Source organism: Megalops cyprinoides, chromosome 23, assembly GCF_013368585.1.
Source record: "Megalops cyprinoides isolate fMegCyp1 chromosome 23, fMegCyp1.pri, whole genome shotgun sequence".
NCBI lineage: Eukaryota > Metazoa > Chordata > Actinopteri > Elopiformes > Megalopidae > Megalops > Megalops cyprinoides.
In genome coordinates this window covers 10,409,372-10,432,214 of record NC_050605.1, presented here as the reverse complement: position 1 = coordinate 10,432,214, position 22,843 = coordinate 10,409,372, and the positions used below count along the sequence as shown (strand labels likewise).

The 22,843-nt window shown below is 38.9% G+C and overlaps 1 protein-coding gene across 1 annotated transcript in view; it reads right to left on the bottom strand.

Moving 5' to 3' along the window:
* The window catches only part of LOC118770202 (thyrotropin-releasing hormone-degrading ectoenzyme-like), a 101,014-nt gene that overhangs the window by 3,090 nt on the left and 75,081 nt on the right, over positions 1-22,843 (bottom strand). Inside the window, exons 9-18 of the mRNA XM_036517733.1 lie at positions 22,433-22,620; positions 16,185-16,273; positions 14,089-14,222; positions 13,709-13,764; positions 11,113-11,260; positions 9,866-9,963; positions 9,163-9,270; positions 5,811-5,978; positions 1,103-1,243; positions 632-713 (exon numbers count right to left, since the gene is read on the bottom strand). Coding sequence (XP_036373626.1) covers positions 632-713; positions 1,103-1,243; positions 5,811-5,978; positions 9,163-9,270; positions 9,866-9,963; positions 11,113-11,260; positions 13,709-13,764; positions 14,089-14,222; positions 16,185-16,273; positions 22,433-22,620 — 1,212 coding nt within the window. The remainder of the gene's footprint in view (positions 1-631; positions 714-1,102; positions 1,244-5,810; positions 5,979-9,162; positions 9,271-9,865; positions 9,964-11,112; positions 11,261-13,708; positions 13,765-14,088; positions 14,223-16,184; positions 16,274-22,432; positions 22,621-22,843) is intronic.

Sequence of the window (22,843 nt, the reverse complement as noted above, 5' to 3'; positions counted from 1 at the left end):
TATTCTCACCCAGAACAAAAATTAGGAATTTACCTTTATGCATGTATATTTTTGGGAATTCTGACATGAGACCATAGAACATTGTGTTGAGGGATGCTAAGGCATGCAAGGGAAATGCCTAATTAGGTTTATCAAAGCTGGCAGCAATTACAGGAGAGGTTATTGCGGGAGCAATTCAACACCTGGGGAGAGTAGGCACTAACTTTGTTTCAAGCATGGCAGCATTCAAATTTCTCAATCCACATTTTCCACTTGCACACTGAATTCAATGCTGTGCTAATCCCAGCTGTGCAAATCGCAGCAATGCATTCAGGTCACAAACATGCTGGAAGCACCGCATGAGTTCTTACACCATTGTTGGTTTCCCCAGTGTACTCAGTGCAATTGACTCTACCCATGTTCCACTCACCCACATCACTCAGTGGACACTTGTACAAAATCCCCATTGAGAAACAATCCTTATTGCAAAGCAAGGCATTAACATCCACTAATAATGTTTAAATTGATTGTTTCCAGCTGTTTTGATTTACATATTTATTTTTTGTAAACATCTATAACTTAGAAGGCTTGTCTAAAGTAGACAAAGAATTTTCCTTATGTGAAGTGAAACAGTGTGTAAGAATAAACTCACCTCATTCAGTTCCGACTCTGTATTTAGAAACTCAGTCACTCCATTGATTAATTTGGAATTCATAAATAAAGCCTCTCCGTATCTGTAAAAAAATATAACATTTTCTTACAATGAGATATATGTATATATATATATATATTTAGATGGACAACAAACAATTTTAATGACAATCAATAATTCTGATAATATTAATTAGAAGTATTGGTTAGGAAACAGGACTCGTAACAAGAAGGGTGCAGCAAAATGTGAGCTAGACAATTCTACTGTATGTAAGGGAGCCTGCCATAAGTAATAGTTACAAAATAAATCTGTATAGTATAGATATCACTATATATATATATCATGTATAATATGCACAGTTTATAGACCAATCATTCAAGTGATTAATGGTATAGACACAGTCAATTTCTCTGGGCTGTCTGGGGCAAGGGGAGATTTATTCATTGTTTAAAAAAAGCATTAGAGAAGTACCTGGAATTTAAAATGTCCCACTTTTCCCTGAAGTACCTCCAGGCCAAGTGTCGCCCATGAGGATTCCGGCCCACGTGGATGATGACATCAATCACATCCTGATCCGGAACCAGGTCCGAACTCAGAGACAGATTCAGGAGTCTGATGAAGAAGAAACACGTACCTGTATAGTGAGTTCTCCTTATATGTAGCAAATTAAACATACAACATTATTCCTTGACCTATTTTTGCATATGACATATTGGTACAGACCACCAGTTAAATGTAAAATTAGAAAATAAGAAAGTGCAATCTGAAATTCCTACTCACTATATACTACAGATAAACTTGACTGATACAGTCTGAGAATATAAACAAAAAAGTAGGATTAAATCAAAGCACCTGCATATGTAACTTTTACAATAACGCAATAAGTGTTGAGTACTAAAGAAAGTAATTTTGACTTGAGGTTCAGATTTGCAATTACGCGGCAGGTTAGTGCTCTGCCATGGTCTTGATTTGACATAATGTAATTACACATTCGCTTGCTGCTGCAAGAGGAGCAAAGAAAAAGGCTTTTGTTCTCAATGACGTTTGTCTTTTTGTCTCCTCTTTTTGAACACTCTGTTCTCGCTGATTCACCCTCCAGTGGGTATTGCCATCACAATTTCACAGGGAGTCTAACAGAATCCACCACTGACTCTAAAAGTAGTTTCAATTTCAGGAGTTCTTCGTGGCTGAAAACAAAAAACGTAACTGTACATTCTAATGAACTTGGTAGTAACGGTATAAGATTTAATCTTTGTGTTTGACTGGCCTCTGGGGTGGCCCTCTCCTAGTTAAGGAATACTCTACTACCCAGCATGCCTGACAGGCAGCAAGGTAAGGATGTGAAGCAAAATAGCTATCAGTCCCTGTCAGGTGCAGTCATAAAGCAGGGGGATGAGACTGGGGAATGGAATTGCAAACAGCAAGCATAAAGCATTTGACTGCCAGTTTGGTATGTTAAGACCACCACGCATAACCACTTGGAAGATCAAAAAAGTGTTCACCGGCACCAACAAATCAACAAGTCCTCTGCCTGAACGAACTTCACTCCGCAGCACTTTAAAAATGTCTCGTCTGTTTATCCAAATTAGTCAAGATAGCACATGTTTGAGAAGGTGGCCCCCACTTTTTGCTGATGGTTGCTGAGAGTTGTGCCTGCTAATTGTCATATTTGAACGTATTGTGGAAAAATTATGCATAGCAATTACACTGAATCCAATTAATGGTCACAATTAATGGTGGAACAATTACACATTTAACATTTTGATTTTAACATTTTATTCAACAGCTTGCGAGCCTGCGCTTCCCGTTTCCAAAGGAAATCGCATCTTTACTCCTGTGTGACCTCACACTGCTGACTGCAAACAGTGCCCCAAACCACAGTAATATCTGCTGGTGTGATAACCCCAAGCACAGATAAGGAGAAGGAGAAGGTAACCGTAAACTGCACTGCAATCACCCCTCATGGGTTGATTGGTTTGTGCAGTAACTTTGCCGCTAGGGCCACAGGATTAGAGGCCGGCCACCCAGGCTACCCCCATCTATGACCTCACTCAAGAGCCCCGACTGTGGTCCATCAGGCAGCATTTTATCCTGCTGCGCAGATCTCAGCGAGCATCAATCAAAATGCGCAAAAGAGAATGCACTTCCCTTCTCCTATGGTGCTGAGGAGACAGAAATCAATAGCAAATAAAGAAGCACATCTTTCAAGCCACATGCAGTGGCAGCTGTGATATTTCTTCCACATTGCAGATGATGCAGTTTTCATGGCAACAGATTCTGCATGTATCACTCTCGCACAGATGGTCATCTTTTGTTCCTTGTGTGTCAAGTAAGTTGGGGCTTTACTTCCTACCTGTGTTTGTGTGCACTGTAAGAGAGGGGTACAACCAACAGGGCACCCAGAGTTTATTTTGGAAAATGATCTGTTGTGCTTATCCGTCAGTTATCATTTAACATGCATGTTTAATTATCGAAGAGGCTGATTTAGATTTTTTGACAAAAAAAGAAAACAAACAGGCAACGTGTTTAGCTGGCCTTTTGTACGCATATGAGAACAGGTGCTCGGACTGTAGCTAACAATATGATGCTATGAAACGGAATAAAAAGTTGAGTTGTCAGGCTCTCAGGCCTAGGCTTCTTGGTTTCTAAAAGAGAAAGTTTGTGTGTGTGTGTGTGTGTGTGTGTGTCTGTGTTTGTGCACATATTCACAGGCACCTCTATAATGGGTAAAATATTGATGTTTGTATAATATGTGTATGTAATAGTATAATATGCATGTGTTATATAAAATGTATATATAATAGTATAACTATTCTCCTTTTGTAACCCTTTAAAGATTTCATTTGGTAACGTCTGGACCATCTAGGGAGAAATTTACTGACAGAATAGGAATGTTTGTATTACACAATATTCTTTGTGGTAGATGAGGCAAAACAGACATTAATGGCATAGAATTGAGTTCAGCTACATCCTTTGCTTTCTTGATAATCACAGTCAAGTGTCTATAAATAATCTTAATATGGCAAAGCTGTCAAAAAAGCTATACACTTGAAAATCCAAGGGTCAATGAATGCAATACAATAATAATGCTGAAACATTGATTTATCCTTTCATGAACCTTTAATATTAAAGGTTTATAGAAAGTGTCTCTGAGCACATGACAGAAAAAAATGTCACACCTTGAACTACCTTCACGGTCATCTAAAAATAATACATACATTAAGGTGAGGCATCAACCCATTACAGCCTGTATATAAGCAGGCATATCACTACTGGCATTTGGATGAATGTAGTGTTGCAAGTGAATTAATAGCATAGGAGACATTGATCCAAAAAGCTATAAATTACACAGTAGCATGTCAATAAAATAAGCCAGGGGGCAGTTTACATTCGGTTATAATTTGTCGGAAGGAAAACTAACCTCACCGTAAATCAAGTGTCTGTATCAACAACTCAGTAAGAGTTAAAAAAAACAAAAAAACAACATGGTTACCCAGGTTACCCTCAACACAGTGCATCAAAACAGGAAATGACCTTATAACTGGGATGTGACAACATATCACCCCATAGCAAATTAAATGTGTGTCAATCAACACATTGCTTGGATGTTAAGTGCTTTGTGCTTCTAATAATACACAATGTCCTTATTTTTATTTCCTGCAGTTTCTCTCTAGTACAGGGTGGAGTGAGGGGTGTTACATGAGCAGGCTATGCATAATGGCAAATTGGATATTATTGGCAGATTGTCAACAGTCATTTGAAATGGAGAGGTATTCATGCTCGCTGAAAAACCAGGAGGGAAGTTCAAGTGTAGGTTATGCTTCATTGTCTTTGCTCAGCAATTCTGGCATGGACCATAACAAATAAATCCATTGCACTAACGTTCCCCTCTTTGAAAATTGCATGTGACGGCTATGCCCAAAGGACAGAGCCTGGGGTTTATGCTCAGGACCCATGGTCATTTCTCTGGATGTCGGGTCTAGAGAGCGTGACTGATTAAATGATACAGATTGGGACAGCAAGCCAAATCCATGCCCTATTATCACCACTGGGACCATGGGGAGCTTTCTATAAATATGAGCTGGGGCTAGGATCTCCACTGTGGGGCATTAAAGCTCACAGTCCATCACCCCCACTGTCCCAACACTAAATTCCAGCAGGACTTACATGACCATTTGTGTCAAGACCCAGGATGGTTGTGCTGTCTTGTGCCAATGCAATCCTGGGTATATCATGCTGTTACTATTCTGTGTGTTATTATGTCTTCTCCTATTGTACCAACATGTCATTGGACTATTTCATCCACCTGTTTATCATGCTGTATTTGTTGTAATTCTGGATGTGTTTTCTGTGTAGCATTCAGGAAAGACCCCTTTTTCTGGGTGCCAAGTTATGTAAAACTTTAATGGTTAAAAACATGAAATAAAATAATTTACATATGTTCCACAAGGTTCCTTTACCGAGCTCAGCTGAACTGAGGTAACATCTGAGCTGGAGATTTTGAGACCATCGGAAATTAATCCTGAAGGCTCAGGCAAGGGTTTTCCAATAAGGTGTTACCGTAGAGCAACCTTGTAGATCAATGCCTCTTTCCTTCCTTCTTCATGCATTTTAAAATGCATTCATAGAGAAGTTATTTTCAGAATAACACAACTTCAGCTCCTATCCCTGTAGTTTTATTTGAGTATTCTTAAGATCAATATCAAGCTTGGAGTTTGCGTTGCGGTTTGAAAGATTGGAACTGCAGTCCTTCTTCAATGTGTTGATCAAATGACTAAGGCTGTGACTGTTTTGACACTTTGGCTTTAATCCAGCATTTTATTATTGTCAATTAAAAAAACACTGCATATTTGCTTCATATGATTACTAACTGTTTTGTCATTATAATGTTGCACAAATGCAGCAAGATTAGAGACCTAAGCAGAGATCTCTGTATGAGTTACAGCAGTACTACATAGTATTATTATTTTTCTTATTATTCTAGTATTATTCTAACTCCAAATCACTGTCGTCTCCATATGATATTCAGTGGTTAAAGTCCCCTCATTGTCTGTTATACAAATTAGCTTATTGCAAGGGTTGCGAACCTTTATGAATGAAATTGTGATTAGAGAGAGGCAATGGGTGAGGTGTCAAGGGCATGTCATAAGCGTCATCCTGTAGTCACTGCTGCTCTCACCGGTTCAGCAGGAAGGTGTTGTCGCTGCATGTGAGGGCCTCCAGCAGCACCTTCTTTTCCGAGATGGCAGAGGTGGAGTGAAATTTCATCCAGATGAACTCCCACACGTCCTCATCCATCAGAGACACACCTGTGCAGTAGACGATGTCTCGCACATTGGGGGGGATCCTGCAGGGGCATCAGTAGTGATTTTTTAAAAAAATATATATTATTTTTTATTTGTCTATGTTTAATACAAAGTAAAACGGGAAGGAAGATTGCAATAAGATGTTCAAAAAGCTTTGGTAATAACCTCCTTCTGCATTGCATTACCTGTTCGTACAGAAGGATAATTTAATCCTTACCTTTATTGCCGTTACTGTTCCCACCCTCTCGTGTTCCTAATCTAACCCTTTAAACTGCTATTTAAGATTCATCTTCATAGTGCAAATTAATTAACAGCCAATACAGAGGCATAAAAAAAAACAGTACAAGTACATGAAAAAAGTGAATGGCTGAAAATAAAGAACTCCACACTGCTAGAGATGGCATGCATACTGCATGTACACTGCATACTCGGAGAAGTGAGGGAACTAATGAGCAACACTTAATCAACCCTCCTGAGAACTGGTTCATTTTGTGTGTGCCATATGTCTTGACCCTCAGAAGTGGTGATATTTGATTTAGGCTAAGGAGTAGTCCCTAGAGATCCTTACATCTAAATTCAGCAATATCCCTCACTTTCTCCAGATGCATAATGCTTTTGAAGACAAAGTATTAATACAATAAGGCTATCAAGCAAATCCAGTATACTTTCACAATATCATTTCCCCCTTCCTTTCTGTTTGACCAAACAAATACTCTAGCCTAACACAGAGAACACTGCATGGAAGTCCAATTTCATCAAATAACTGGTAAAATTGGTATTGAAGTTATTACAGCTACACAATGCTTTGTAAGTCCTCTGAAACTGCTGTTTGGTGGAGCAGTGACTCATGGAGGTCCAAGGTAATTTCTTACAAGGTAGTAATTACCTAGGATGCCAAGTGTAGTGTGGTAGATTATATATACATCTAAGGCTCTGATTTATTTACTCTGAAGGCCTAAGAGTAATGTAATTTGTCAGAATAAAATAGAAAGTTCCATTACCTGCATTGATGCATTTAATCATTGGAATGATTTTACTGCACTTAGGTTAACAAAAGCTCTGAACAATGTCATGTCCCACTACTGTTTTAATGAAAATAAAGATTTTTAGCTGAGATCATTTTTCATGTCTTCATTTTTGTCCAATATATATAAAATTGAAATGTGTACAAATATGTTATGTTACATGTGCTGCAAAGTCTCCCTACCCATGACTCTTTTTTCCAACTTTAAATTAAGGATGGTGTGTAAGTAGACAGACACATTTGCAACAAAGCACGCATTAAGGCAGCTCTCAGGCCAGCAAAAAAGACAGGGGCAGCAAGTATATTTTGGTCTCAGAGCAGATGGGGAAGCTTGATCAAAAAGTTGTTGTGATTTGACCTTAACTCTGAATATGTTTAGGCAAAGCGTACTTTTCCACACTTTATGATATGATCCATCCACTCATTTTCAGCTATAATGTTATGCTTCATAGAACCACATTAGGAACACAATATCATCTTAGACAAGGCAAAGTCAACTGACACACACACACACACACACACGCACACACACACACACACACACACACACACACACACACACACACACACACACACACACACACATGCATGTACACACATGGGCACTGCAAGAGCAGAGGAGAGTACTCAGCACTGCTCAGGTGGATATGAGGAAAACAGGGCCACCACACAGAAGGAGCCAGATTCTTCCAAGCCCCTTAGATAGGTAACATCTCTATCCATTGCTCCACCATACTGCCCCTCAAAAAACTTTCATCTAATTTCATTCATTTAGCAAATGCCAGACTCCATATTCAGCATTATTAGATGAAGAAGAGATAAAGCATTTACTGCTTAAGATAAAGAATCTAAATGTAGAAGGATGACATCCACACCTTGGTTAAACTTTCACGGCAAATTTATGGTAAAATTTAAAGCATGCCTTGAATCGTTTGCGCCAGAGTGATATGGTCCAGAGGAAATTGTCAGCTTTAAAGTAAACTGTACCATAGATCTGTATATTTACTGTCTGTCAGCATACCTGCCGATGTGCATTATGTTCTGCAATAACCAATCCGAAATGCCTCTTTATCTGTCCAGTTGAAATATGTAGGCAGACAAACACGAAGCACTAAATGCCTCTGGACAGGTTTTAAGGCACTTTAAATCCCGAGGCCACCTGCAACACATTAGAGGCCTTTAACATCAAAATTGAGGCTGAGGACATTACACGTTTATTGAAGATTTATCCTTGAGCATTACATTATAAAACAGTTTGTAGGATTAAAGAGGAGGGGGGAAGTGCATTGTCGGCCAGACACCTACATCATAGACCGGAACTGATGACCACAAAGTTTTTTAACAGCTGATACTGGGCAAATCTCCCACAGCCCCATATACTTTCCAGTAAACAAAGACACAATATGCTGAAGTTCAGTAGATGTGTTTTACTGAAATAACATTGTTGCCACGGGTATAATTTAACACAATAATCTAGCTATGCCCTGGGTATATCTTTCAGTGGCTTGTTGTGTTCATGATACATATATATTTTTAATGACATTTACATTTACATTTACATTTATTTATTTACATGTAAATGTAAATGTAAAATGTAAATATTTTTAATGAAAATCTTCTATCTAAAGGGAACCCAGCATCACTGTCCACTCTGTAACTGTCTACTCATGTACCCGTGTAACTGTGTACATTCCTTAAAATATTCTAAAATATATACATATTATACTTCACAGAACTAATATTATAAGTATAGTTTACAATATCATGTATCAAGCAGATTCCTCCAGTCCCATGCTAGAGAGATGGGCTGAAATTAAGAGATGAGAACACAAGTATTAAAGGAACAGGTGTATGTCAGTGCCGAACACATGAATCTGACAGAGACACAGGTTCTGTGTAAAGCTATTACCGATTATAGACCACTGAAGTTTTAAAAGTCTTCCCAACATTAATTTGAATACATTTATGTTCAGTTTCTCCTGGAAAATCTATGGGATTGGGGCTCTCAAGGATCAGAATAGATTTCTGGGTAAAGCTGTTCTAAACATAGCTATGGTTCAAATGAGGCACACCTTGCTCAGATTTTTTTTCATGTTATTAGAGTAAAAACCTTTTAAAAGCCACCATCTCTTAAATGTTAGAAATGAAACTAGATGACCCATGTCCTGGTCTGAGTGGACACAGTGAGTGCACGCCTTTACCTGTTCTTATTGCTGGATATCCAGTCTGAGATGAGAGACACAGCCTGTCGGTGACAGTGTTTGTTCCCAAAGCTGCAGGCCAACATGATCACCTCTCTCTGCATCTCCCTGCGGTGGGTCAGAGGGGAGGGAACCATTACTCAACTCTTCCTGTCTCTCCGATTCGAATTGGAATTCAAATTCTAAATCGATTGATCAATCAGCGACTCCGACCAATCTATCAATCACTCAGTTAAAAACAATATATTCCATATACTCAATACAATACATTCAGATGACCTTAAACCAGTGTAATAATATTGCAATTACTGTAACTGTAGCCTAAATTTTGCGTTAACTGCACCAATAGTGAAATTACACAAACTTCAAGATACTTCATCAGTATTTACTGTGTTGCTGTTCTGCAGTAATGTATTAGTGCACACTTGTTCCTTCATATGAACAATACTGTTACAGTGGTATATGATCATTTACATTTATTCATTTAGCAAATTAATATGAAGTGTTACCCAATAAAAAACCTAACAAACAAAAACAACAACAACCTGTCATGAACAAATGGCAAACTGTAATAAACATATGGCAACTGATAAATTGTGGCAATTACTGTGACAATGTGGCACAGCAGCATTAAAACAGGGAAACCCATATGAAATAGCTTCATTTAAACCGAACAGCATGAATGCAGGATGAAGGAACATACTCAGTCTGATAGGCTGCTTGTATGATGGAGCTGTTGGAGGGACTCACAGGCCAACCTAGCCGGTGATACATGGAAGCCACTTGTCTCAGCACATAGTCCTGTTAACATGCAAGACACACATTCATCAGGAGGGCTGAATAGTGATGGAACATTGGCACACGCTTCAGCTAGAAAGGCACCTAAACACTCTGACCTCACTGCAGTTAAAACCTTCCTGGGGCTGGACAAAATGTATGATACATAGTGGTGGTTGAGCTATAACACTGGAGAAACCAATATCAGAATTGACATACATGGAATGCTGCAATGAAGATTGGGTTTGATTAGTTTTGTGGAGGCAAGATTAGACTAAATGCCTGCCTCTAACATCCACACTGTAATTCTCTAAATGAACTTTTCCCTCATGTTATTGCAAACTCACTTTCCTATATCTAATATCCAATAAGCGATTATGAGCCTATTCAATTAAGTACACAGACACTTCCCTCTTAAAGAAAGGAGGTGATAAAGAAAATGTACCTGCATTAAGTAAAGCATAATTTTATGGTAACTTACAATACACTGGAATAAGAAGTTGCAATGGTGACTGTACTGTGGTGATTGCAATGCCTCTCAAATTGGTTCATAAATGATGCACATAATAGCCCAGCTTCATAATGGCTGACTGAAATGAGACCTTTTGTAGCTGTCCACACATGAATGAGTTTAAAGCAGCCTAAGGCATTTTGCGAAAGGTACATTTTTTTCATCCTGCTAGCTGCAATTGCTTGTCACGTGTATACACTTCCTGTGTCTCACTGTTTAATGCTAACACACAGGAATATCAACCAGCACATTTTCTGAAACATAGATGTGAATACTAGCAGTTACATGCTTGTCTGCTCAAATTATTAGTGATTAGTCATTTCCTGCAGTGTTTTTCTCACTATTAGCCTACAGCACCTGGTTGTTCAGACACAAGGATTTCTCACAATTGTCATTTAGCAGATACTCTTATCCAAAGTGACATACATACATGCAATTTAATATATTTATACAGCTGGATATTTACTGAGGTGATTGTGAGTTAAGTACCTTGCCAAGGGTACAACAGCAGTGCGCCTAGCGGGGTATCAATGAGCAACCGTTTGGTTTTAAGCCATACTCCTCACTTATAACCCAATCAGTAGCTGCATACTCTGCTTTGGCATCAGTGATATCAACATCCTCTGCCCTCTGGCTGCTGTTGCAGTTTGGGATTCACCTACACTAAAGACGCTGTACTCTTCGGTGCGGTCCAGCAGCTTGTCCAGCTGGTAGAGGGAGCGGCTGGCAGCGTGCCAGGGCAGAAACTCCCTCTCCAGGGGCAGGTAGCAGATGATCTCCATGGGTATGCTTTGGGGCAGATACCCCGCTCTGGGTGGAAAGGAAGGAGTGCTTAACATGCCAGCAGGAATGAGGATAGAATGTAGATAGAATGCACCGCTCTGCCAACAGGATCAGTGGAGAGGAACACAAAATAGCATTATATTTTCAATGTACAGAGCACACAGAATGATGTTCTGGAAAAGAAAAAAAAAACATACAGTATATGATGAATGATGAATATCAGGTATGGCCAGTCAAACACTTTCCTATATATTGTCTGTGCGTGTGCTCACTTACACACACACACACACACACACACACACACACACACACACAGACACAGACACATATATATATATATATATATATATATATATATATATATATATATATATACATATATAAATGGGCTGTAATTTATTTAACAGCTAGAAAATAAATTTAAAAATAAAAACACTAATATGAATTCATCATATCCGTCAATAGTACTGTGTGTTAATAAAAATGTTTACATTGGAATTTCTAAATTCCACAACATGGTCTAAAAATGTGCCGTGTAAGGTACATCCAGTGAAACACTGTTCCTGGGATACATTCTGAAATATCTTTCAGATATCTACAGAAGCTGCTGCCTCTGGTTATTGCATGGACTGTCTAACTTCACAGAAACAAATATTCTCTGTGAAGACGAGATCACACAAGCTGTCAGTAACATCTGAGTGAAAGAATAACCTTGATTGACTGCAATTTACCTTTTGTAAGATTCTCAAGATTTAAAATCCACTCCAAGCCCAGCCAGAAGAAAAACAAGAGTGTGAACACAACTATCCTGTCTTGCCATTATTCCAAAGGATGGTAGTTGCATTACTACATACATTATTATTGATTTGAAAATCATAGGCCCACCCTTACAGGGCAACTTAAACAGACCGCATCATACATATTAACTTGATAATCATACACAGCTGAAGATTCTTAAAAGCAGGTCAGGGTGCAACAGCGGTGACCCCTACCTGGGGCACAAACTTTGAGCTTCTGAAGAGGTGAAGCTGCTCATTACGTATAAAACCACCGCACGATTCTGTCAAAATCACACCCTTTGTAGCTAACAGTGACTTTGAGTGACTTCATTACTTTTGCACGAGTCCCTGTGACTGCTGGGAAGACGTGCTGCCCTGACCGAGGCATCAGGTCGTGATCAGCGCGTCAACAGTTGCCACTTTTTTAAACTGTGCGGGACACATCCGGGGAAGTGCGAACGAGATTTATCTCACATTCATCTCCCAGTCCCCACACGCATAGAAGCAGACGCGTTAATAAAGCCTACAAAGACTCACAAGTGTTCTGACACACGCTGTCACCATCTAAAGTGATCTCTCCTCTCATAAAAAAAAAAAAATTTTTAGACCTGGAGGCAACTTATCACCCGCAGTGATTTTCACCTTACGGCTTCTGCAAGAACCCTTATTCATATCGAAATAGCCTGTCGACTGCTTTGCAATTAGCTTGATATTTACAGTGCATGAGAGATTTCTTTGTCGCCACTGCAATGCACAAAGCTTAAGTGCCAGCTTTGTTTTTTTTTTTGTTTTTTTCCGGATACACGTACTAAACTTGCTTTGTACTTTCTAAAGCTCTGGGGGTTAGATGTAAATTGACAGTGTGAGTAAATATAACTTGTTCACCTTTTATTTCACCTGACTGCTGTTAGCTTTGGATTTGCAATGTTGGAGTACTGACTGAAAAAATGTTCAGATATTATCTGATTTTCACTAATTCAGATGCAATAGTTGATTTACTTACAAGAATGAAGGGGGTTGATCTAATTTCATGCACTGATGTGATTGTAAGACAACAATAATGGAACTCAAATATGTACTTTACTTCCATCAATGTATCAATATAAACCATGAAGCCTATATATCTTCTGTGCTCTTATTATGAATGTTCATAATCTCATGGATTTCTCTCAATTGATGGAAGAAACCTCAATTGATGATTAGCAATCCACACAAATACTTTAAGTCATGGATTAAAATTCCAGTTTATGAAAAAATGAACTCTAAAAATAATCAGACACGTAACTCCTAGGTCCAAGGTTAATTTAATTGCCATATACCATACCTTATCCTTTGATGTTTAGTTACAAATGTAATAAAGCACTATATTGTTGTGTCTCACACACAATTTCTGTTGATTTCTGTGGCCATCTCATTGATATTGTGACATTAAGGAAAAAGCTAATTCCGGGTAGCCAATCCAGGTTAGCCCAAAGAGACAGGGGAAAACAGAAAGGTCCATGTAAATATATGACACAGTACTAAACCATGCAGTCTTCTGAATGTTCCCAGGAGGAGACGACTGCAGGGTTATGAAACTGTAATATGTCTTCAATAAGACTGTAGAACACAAATGGAAAATAAGCAATAGCCAATTTACCTGAGGCCAGGAACAAGCTATGAAACAAACCCTCAGATCCTGCTGCTGTGAACCCACCTGGCAAGATTGAAGACATCATCAATAAGGCCTGCTCGGTTCCCAACGGAAATAATCTGGGAACAATGCACAGGAAAAAAAAAAAAAACCTTGTATTACATGGCACTGTGGGTCTATGGGAAAATAAAACCCAGGGAAGGTATATGTTTGTATGGCAGACCAAGGGCCATTAACTTCGACTTTTTGATAGATCCAAATAAACACTTTCCCTTCAAGGTTGTTCAAATGCCTGCTATTTCCAGCAAACACAAATCAATTTTAAGATACATGCTAAGAGGCTATTGTAAGATTTTCAGAGAACAGCATGCAGCATGCGTTAAGGCAAGCAGGAACTGAAGAGCACACTACTAGGGATGTGTGACGAGGGGCGAGCGCTCTACCTCTGGGTTCCTCATCAGCTGCTCGATCAAGAGCCTCCAGTTCTGGAGATCGTAGTTGACTCTAAAGTAGCCCATCTGATTGATGTTCCCAAGTAACCACGTCCCTTCATCCATCAGGCTGATTCTGTGAGACTCTACGAGGAAGAAACGGCAGTGGACTCAGGTGGTTACCACACGGCTGCACATGACGGCTCATTAGCCAGTCGTGCGCGGTGTACGTCACACACAGGTACGCTGGTGCCCAGAGGAAAACGGTGTGCACAGGATGAGACTTCTGTCTGAAATATGCATGATTGAAGCATAAAGGTAAACAGCAATATGGTGTGCTAAATGACCTTTCCTCATTTCCTCATACTTGCATGCAGATACGGGAATGTGTTTTTAGAGAATGGTGCAATCCTTAATTTGGTTAAGTCCTCTTACATGATCTGACCCTCAGAAAGAGAATGGTGCTTCATTGATGAGATTATCTACGCAACTGTGTCTCATTTCTAAAACACTATTTTAACCTAATTTGAGTTTATATATGATATATATATATATATATATTATATATGAGTTCTATAACAATGACAGCAACAATAATAATAACAATATTGATATTTTTATCACATTGTATTGTACTCTCTGGTATATTTACAAAAGGGAGCGGAAAGAAAGGAAATGTAGAAAGGATAAAAAATCTGGAGAAGCATGTACTTTGTTAATATTTCAGTCAACCCCTATGGGCACGATTGTAAAAAGGCTTAATATTGATGTTGGTCCATCTGAATCTTACCTGTGTGCAAACATCACAGAGCTACAGACTGTACAGCAAAAGTGGGCTCTCACTTCATCCACAACTTCAACAAACAGTTAGTGCTTTTTTATTTAATGTGAACATTACAATTACAGTAGTACCCCAGGAGGACTTTAAAAAACATGAAGGAAGTTAGAGAGAAAAGCAGTAAAGGAGGATGAGGGATAAAAAAAATCAATGGCTTAAAGAAGAACAAATGCAATCAATATAATATAAACAAATCACTTCAGGGAAATCAATCTGAGTGTTACGTATTTATGTGATTTACGTCTTTTGTATACACACCAAATTGTGTAAGGCACAACTGAAAGTGTCACATGCCTATATTCTTAAGTCAAACATAAAGTGAATTGTGATGTCAGGGTATTGAAAAGACACCTTTAGCTCATACAGATGTATCTGGAGGGTGGAGTTGCTGAGACCCTTTCACTAAGGTGATTGTAAAGTGGATACTCAAGTCAGCTGCAATCAAATCCAATTTCAGATGAAACCAGGCATCAAGATACAAAATACTCTGGTCTGACTAAAATAATAATGCATGGCTGCTTCGTTCACATCACCCCTTTACTTGACACTTTCTTCTGATACAGAACAGCATTCTATCCCAGAGAAATGTCCAAATGCATTCCATGGGTTAAAGTAAGGTTAGGAAAGGTTAGCAAAAAATTTAAAACAGAATTAATGGTAGGAAAGTGACTTAAAGAAAGATTTCCAAGTAGTCTTCATGAGGGAATCAAAAGAATCTAAAAGACAAATTTGACTGCAAAATCCAACCATAATCCCCCTTAATCCTAGCTCTGAAGCACAGCTGTTTGTGTACCTGTGGGTGATACGTCCTGCCACCACCAAGAGGGATAAACCCTCTTTAGAGAGGGTGATTGAGAACATGTGGCTTTGAACGGGACCGTAACTCAGGGGCACTTAATATATCCACGGCCTTCTCAGCAACACAGGCTCAGAAATGCGACTGCATTGCGTTAGGGCCTCGGATTTATTTTTGTGAGCCGATTGTAAATTCTCTGGCCTTGTTAGGGGGGAAAAAATCAAACGGAGACAGGAAAAATTGATTTCACTTGTCATGGTGCATGAGCAGCTAAATTGGCTGGTCATTACAGATTCGCCGTCCGCTGCACAAATGGCAGGTCTTGAAAAATAAGGAATAACAAAAATTGCTATTCCAAGGGGCATGTTTTTCCTCAAAACTTTTTTTATAGGCCATAGGGCACATGCTTGCGTTTGAAGGGATTCAAGGAGAGGTAAGGATTATGTATGTATGGAAGTGATGTGTTGTATTTACCTGTCTTATTGGAAACCCAAATGATTGATTCCAATGATATGTGACTTGAATTTCCCACGGAAAGCGTCAAAGGGATTTGCCACTGGAAGCTGCAAGAAAGATGAAAATGGAGAGGGGGGAAATTGGATTTAGTTTTGTGTGAGCTCGGGACCGGCATGTTCAGAGCGATCTGCAATTCATAGCCATACATAATCACCACATTGTTACAGCAAAGCAGCTGCAAAAAAGAGCTGACCATTTATGCTAGGACCTTGACATTATTCTGAACAAGGCAATTAAACTTATTCCATTTATTCAGAAAATACTGTGTTGCATCACCCCTCAATTTACAAATGTTAAAATATGCTTCCATTTTAGACACATTTGCATGAGAACAGAAAGGATGGAGCTGACATTGTCATGTCGGAGGGATTTGGCGAAAATAAACTTCAGGAACTTTCTGGCAGCTGTCACCTTGCTACCTGCTGGCCTGAATAAACAACTGTCAAAACACGGAGGTGGTCTTTGCCTGGTGTCAGGAAGCCTATACTGACTGAAGCAAAGGAAAGTATCATAGATGTGGAAGCCATGACACAGACTGTAGTGCAATTATACCATTATGTAGGGGTGTCAACCTTAATGCAACACCTTAATTTACACACATTCTACATGTACAGTTCAATATGAGGAATGATACCTGGCAGGTGAGAATGATCCATTACAATACATCTTTTTCACCTTTTTTTCAACGTTTTACAACTTTGATACAATGTTTTCAGCATAAAAATAAAATGTCAGTATGCAACATCCCAATATTACCTGAACGCTACTGATCACCTGTGTACTACAATTATATATAAATAAAATACCAGAAACTTATACAAACCCATGAGACCCAGTTTTTGATAAGCTGAATGTTCTTGGCTCATTATACATTCAAGGCAAATAGCAAGTCAGCAGAAAGATTTCAGACTATTATCATGCAAAAGCAAGAATATCCAAGAATGTAATTATTAACTATAATACAGTGATAACAATAGAATGAAACTGCGATAACATGCTTATCTAGTCTTTCAGTATCAAAGCTATTTTTTAGTATTACTGAATGTATGTTTTATTCACCTAGATTTGTTGTACATATCACAAAATACTTTATTACTTGCAAACATGATTATGCATAGTATTTGTATGACTGATCTATATCACTGTTACATCAAGTAGCATATATCTTAAGCTTAGTTTATATTAATAACAACATAAAATAAGAAGAACGACCTGATTGGCTATTTCTGCAAACACAACCAACAGCAAGCAGACATCTCTGAAGACCCATCCTGTAGTTTCTGCTTGTTGATTCCCTGGATCCTGTCACTAGCTAAGATCGCCCAAAACCGTAATGAAGATTGATCCCCTCTGACTTAATTTTTTTCAGTGTGTTTACAGGCAAGTTGTGATAAGTATTACAGGTGTATATTGCCACCTACTGTGTTGGAGTGTGGATCAAAAAATAAAATCAAATTCTACTGCCCTACCCCATGCAAAATGTTCAACAATACTCTATATATTGTATGTTCCAACATCCCAGGTGAAATACCAAAACCGTCTACAATTTAACTTCATCACTATTGTATAAAGAATTTCTTTCAGAGCCACATTCACACCACACATTCCAAAGACAAGACATATGTAACATAATCCATTAGGATTTTTAGCAACATGATCCCCTTAGACAGACAGACAAATGTGTATCTGTGAAATTCATTGTGCGGAAATCTTTATTTCTTGTCTGGTCCTCCAAAAGATGCTCTATCTTTCCAGCTGAGAAACTGTTGCTACTCCTGGAGAAGCTGTTTTGAAAGGCTTTGGGTGCACTCCCTGGATTGGGTTGTTCTTGGCCCAATGCTTTATGGAGTGTCGCACTGCAGTGCCTTTCAAATTGAAAACCATTTGCTATGTGTACGTCATGTGTCTCTAAGCTAGTCATGCTAAAAACTATATCCCTAATCATCTTGAATCATATTCGCAGCAGTGAGAGTACTCTCATGACTACTGGCAGGATTATTTTAGCAAATGTACCACTTTCTCTGTACTTAACACATAAAATTTGTTCATCAAAAAAATGACTTGATACTAAGGGGGTGTGAAAGGCACTTGACGCACACCATCCTCTGATTGGTTTAATTATGGCATGTGACCTCAGAAAACCAATCATAGATGAGTGCAAATTTTGTGCAAAGATAAACACAATACACCCCTGTAATCTTTTAAATGCATTCTGAATTCTGAATGCAAGAGCTATTGACTGCTTTTACGCAGCTTGTTCTGAAGGGTCTAACATTGCGCATTGTAAGCTGCTGTGATTGACGGGCTCACTGAGTACCTCACTCGAAGAGACAACAGCAGTGAAGGCGCTGTAATTAAAACCCATGACCCTCATTGGCCATAAACACTACGCCACAATGCAGCACAAATGCACCTGGGAAGAGGAACACCATGATCGGCATTAGTCACACAGGAAATAATAGCATCTCTGCAGGTGATAATTAAATCAATTTGCATCACTAATTCTGTCTATTTATGCACTCCTTGATTGACACGGACACTTGAAAGGTTCCTCAGGCTCATCTATGAGGAAAATAAAAATAATCCTAGGGAGCGTGTTATATTCTTTTTTTTTTTTTTTTCACATGATGTCCACTTACAAAATTAAAATAGCACTGCACAGAAGAAAATCACTTTGTTCACAATTACATTTTACTTCATAGTGTTTTTATGTTTGTGTGTGCTGTCTGTTCAAAAATAAACATAAAGTAATAATCATCTCTTGTATTAGCAAATACCCTGTTAAGAATCCTTTCATTTGTTTCATGCTTAACCTAATGTTATTGTACCTACAGCTATGGACTGAGGGACGGCAGGTGGTAGCAGGTGTGAGCCACTGTAATATGTAGCAAATCTTGCTGGGAGACTTTAATAACCCAGAAATTAGTTGTATATTGGTATATTGGTATTGTATAACAGAACATATTATTCCCCGCAATCACCACTCTTTGGACCCATCCATGAAATATTCTTTCCTGTTTTTTCCTGTGTACTGCTGTGATTTATGTATTTCTAGAGGAAATGCTTTGAATCATGACATTAAACTCCACTGATGCTTAAGGCTGTATAACTTTGATCTCATAGATACACCACAGTCTTATATGACTGAATTTTTCACTTTGTACAGACTCACTGTGATCATTGCAGATTCTATGGTACTTATCCTATAGCTGTAGAGGGTAGAGGGCCCCCTGGTGTCCTGACTAAATTTCCAGTTGGACTCCTCCAATGTAATCAGTGTGAGCCATTTCACAGTTAATTAACTATAGTGCCTCTCCATCTCCATCTTGGTTGATGTATAGATACTGTAATGGAGCATTTTCATTCACCCCTCCCTCATTCTCTGTGACTCATATAAGTGCTTTGAAATCCTTGAAAGTCACTATGTAAATAGAGTCCATTACTGTTAGTACCATCAGTCTTTCAAAAACCTATTAAGAATATTTTAGGAACCTGATTATTTATTTGCTTAGTTGATCCTCTTTTCCATGGCAAATTATCAAGCTTAGCATATTTTCTGTTGATCTACAGCAGCTCAGGTTACAGAACCAGTTTGTAGGGGACAACAGCAGTGCCCAAACTTGGGTTCAAACACGCAAACTTCATGTTATTAGTCCACTTCTGTAACTACTTTGCCACAATGCCACCCAGTAGCGGACTTTTCTTTGATAGATAATTGATGCCTCGCAGAGGTATAGCAAAGATTTAATTTATTCTGCTCTGGAAATTCCTTGGACACGGGTATGGCTGAATAAATAAGTAATGTATATGAAGAAGGAATATATTCGCCTATATATTTCACAACACAGCAGGGGACGACAAATCACGATACTCTCTGAACCTTGCCTTGCCCTGACTCCATTTTAAAGACTGAAATTATACCACACTAGGAGAATGCATACAATTTACCAGGCATAAGGAAGCGGCCAACACAACAAGCATTTCGGGCTCAGCCAAGCACTACAACAGCATATAAAATAGATCCAAGTGTCACCAATCTGACAGTTCTGGTCCTCTGTTCCCTTGGGTGGCATGTGGTTCTACACTTGGTTTCTGGTCATTTTGCTGGCTGAAACGTTCCTTGAGGGTAATACAATATCTTCTGTCGCCTCTAGCTGCAGCATTCGTCAGGTTATCGGGGATCATGTTAAAAATCCTGCCTGAAGGCGGAATGAGAGGTCTGGTCTAATATTGATTTCCTAAACAGCTTCTGATTACGGTATTCAGCCCATGAAGGTCGACAAAGCTGGCTCAGGTAAAAGATTAAGCTGAAGGGTTGAAATGTGTCATGTCTATGCACCAATACTGGAACAGTACGTGGAACAGGTGGCGCACTGCACTTATCCTTTGTTAGCTGATGGGTGCTTTTTTTTTTTCTTTTCATGTCACAAAAATCTAGTCGACACCGATCAAAGCAAGGCACTTTGCTTCCTATACATCCTATAAAGTCACAGCTACAATAGAAATCCAGTAAGCAGAGTAGAAATAAGTCAGGCTAATGGAGTGCCCAAGCTTGACCATTATGCAGTACCAGTCAAAAGTTTGGACACACCTGATTAAGATAAGGGGAAACATTGATTCAAAGACATTTTGACCTGAAGACTTATGCTTAAATGCTTGAAAACTGTTTCTTAGACAAATATAGTTGATGCCCATGTATGAATTTATTTCCAAAAAAATTTATAAAAAAAAAAAAAAATCTTTTGGCTATCATTTTTGGTCACTGCATAATTCCATTTGTGTTGTTTCATTTTGATGTTCTAAAATCATTCATATCATCCTAAAATGTGGAATAGTAAAAATAAAGAAAAATCCTTCTATGAGTAGGTGTGTCCAAAATTTTGACTGGTACCAAAAACAAGCACTGCCATGAGGTGTCATGAAGAAACAAAGCTGTTAACTTTGTGGTAATTTGTTTGCCTTCAATGCCGCCACAAAAACACCCCCATCTTGTCTCTAAGTCTCCTGATGAGACACAACACTCCACAAGCCAGTCTCCAGTGTGGTCTTCTTTGTGCAAGCTATTAAACCATTTCAATGGAAAATCAGCAGGGCAGCAACACTCCCTATGGACTAGAGGAAAAATGCCTCACTGTGGGAAACATCTGCTGCCTTTCAAACATACCCAAGTGACCAAAAGAGAGGAGGAAGAGGGAAAATACGTAGGCAGTCTCAAGACAGAACAGGATCAATGGGGAAAAAAAAGTAGTTGAACATTTCAGATCTGTGATGCGAGACCAAAAGAAAAAGCAATAGCAGACAACATCAAGAGATGTAGGTGGAATTATTTCTTCAAGGTTACACATTCATTCTGTCAGCAACAGGTGGATTTGCCTGGTAAGTGTTCACATTAAAAAGCTGGTTCTGCTGAGGGTCTGGTAAGAGGAATTAAAGCAAGGTGCATGCATTGAGATGTGGAGTCAATTACTCTACTGCCATCTGGACCCAAAAAGAGGGCATTTCTAAATTTGTTCTGAAGTGGTATTGAATTATTCATTGCACCTTAATGGTAGATTTTACTAATCCATTTGCATGTGACAAACTTGTTTCCAAACTGCAATTGAAATGGACAAAAGGAAACACACTGAGCTGTGGAATCATCTGGATGTTAAGTGTCAATCACAACCAGTAACTAGCATGTTATCCTTGCTGTAGATAACGTGAGATAAGATTAGAATTGACCAGTAGCAGGTTGATGTTCATCCTACCACAAACTGCTGGTAGTACTTTATTGTTCAACAAAGCAAATTCTTCATCTGCATATGTTGACAACCATTATCTGTTATGAACATTATGTGATTAACTGGGGTTTGCACATAACAAGAGTTATAGTCAGAGGGATTAAAATAGGACCCGCTGGATTCTATGTAATATTACAATAACATGAAGCGCTGCATAGCAATAACTTACTATCCCATAGTTATAGAGCAATACAGTATCTGCAAGGTTACCCAACACTGAACCTGGTGAAGGCTTTCATTGCAGCAGACACTTAATCATTTGAATCAGCTTGTCATTGTTTTGATTGATCCAATTTATTTCCCCTTGCCACCTGAGAGTGGTTTACAAAGATCTGGAAAACCAGCTGTTATCCAGCAGCAGATGTGACTAAATCTAGTGCAGAGGGTAAGCGGTAAGAAGCGTAAGTGAGATGTAAATCGGAGTACCTCATATTGGAGAGATCCCGGTCCCTGATCTTGGCATCCATGTCATAGATGAAGTGCTCCTGGGTGATGGTTATGCTGTTGTCCAGGCTGTTGTTCTTACTGATGGTGACCACAGGGTAGCCCATCTGCAGCGTCCAGCGGCTCATCACCTCTGTGATGTTGATATCTTTCCCTTCCTTTTGCATTGCCTGGTGGGGGGGAATGATTTTTCATGAGTGTTCACATCATGCTTTGTTGCCTGTTGACAATGTAGACATGGGTCTTACACTATGCAGGTATTAATACAAACAACCATCCTATATCTGCCATATATCTCAGTACAAATGTAGTTGCTCTGATGCCTATCACTGCAACTTGTTTTCCACTGAGACTTTGATATTTAAAGAAAGCTATTTTAGAGTACAGCCTCTA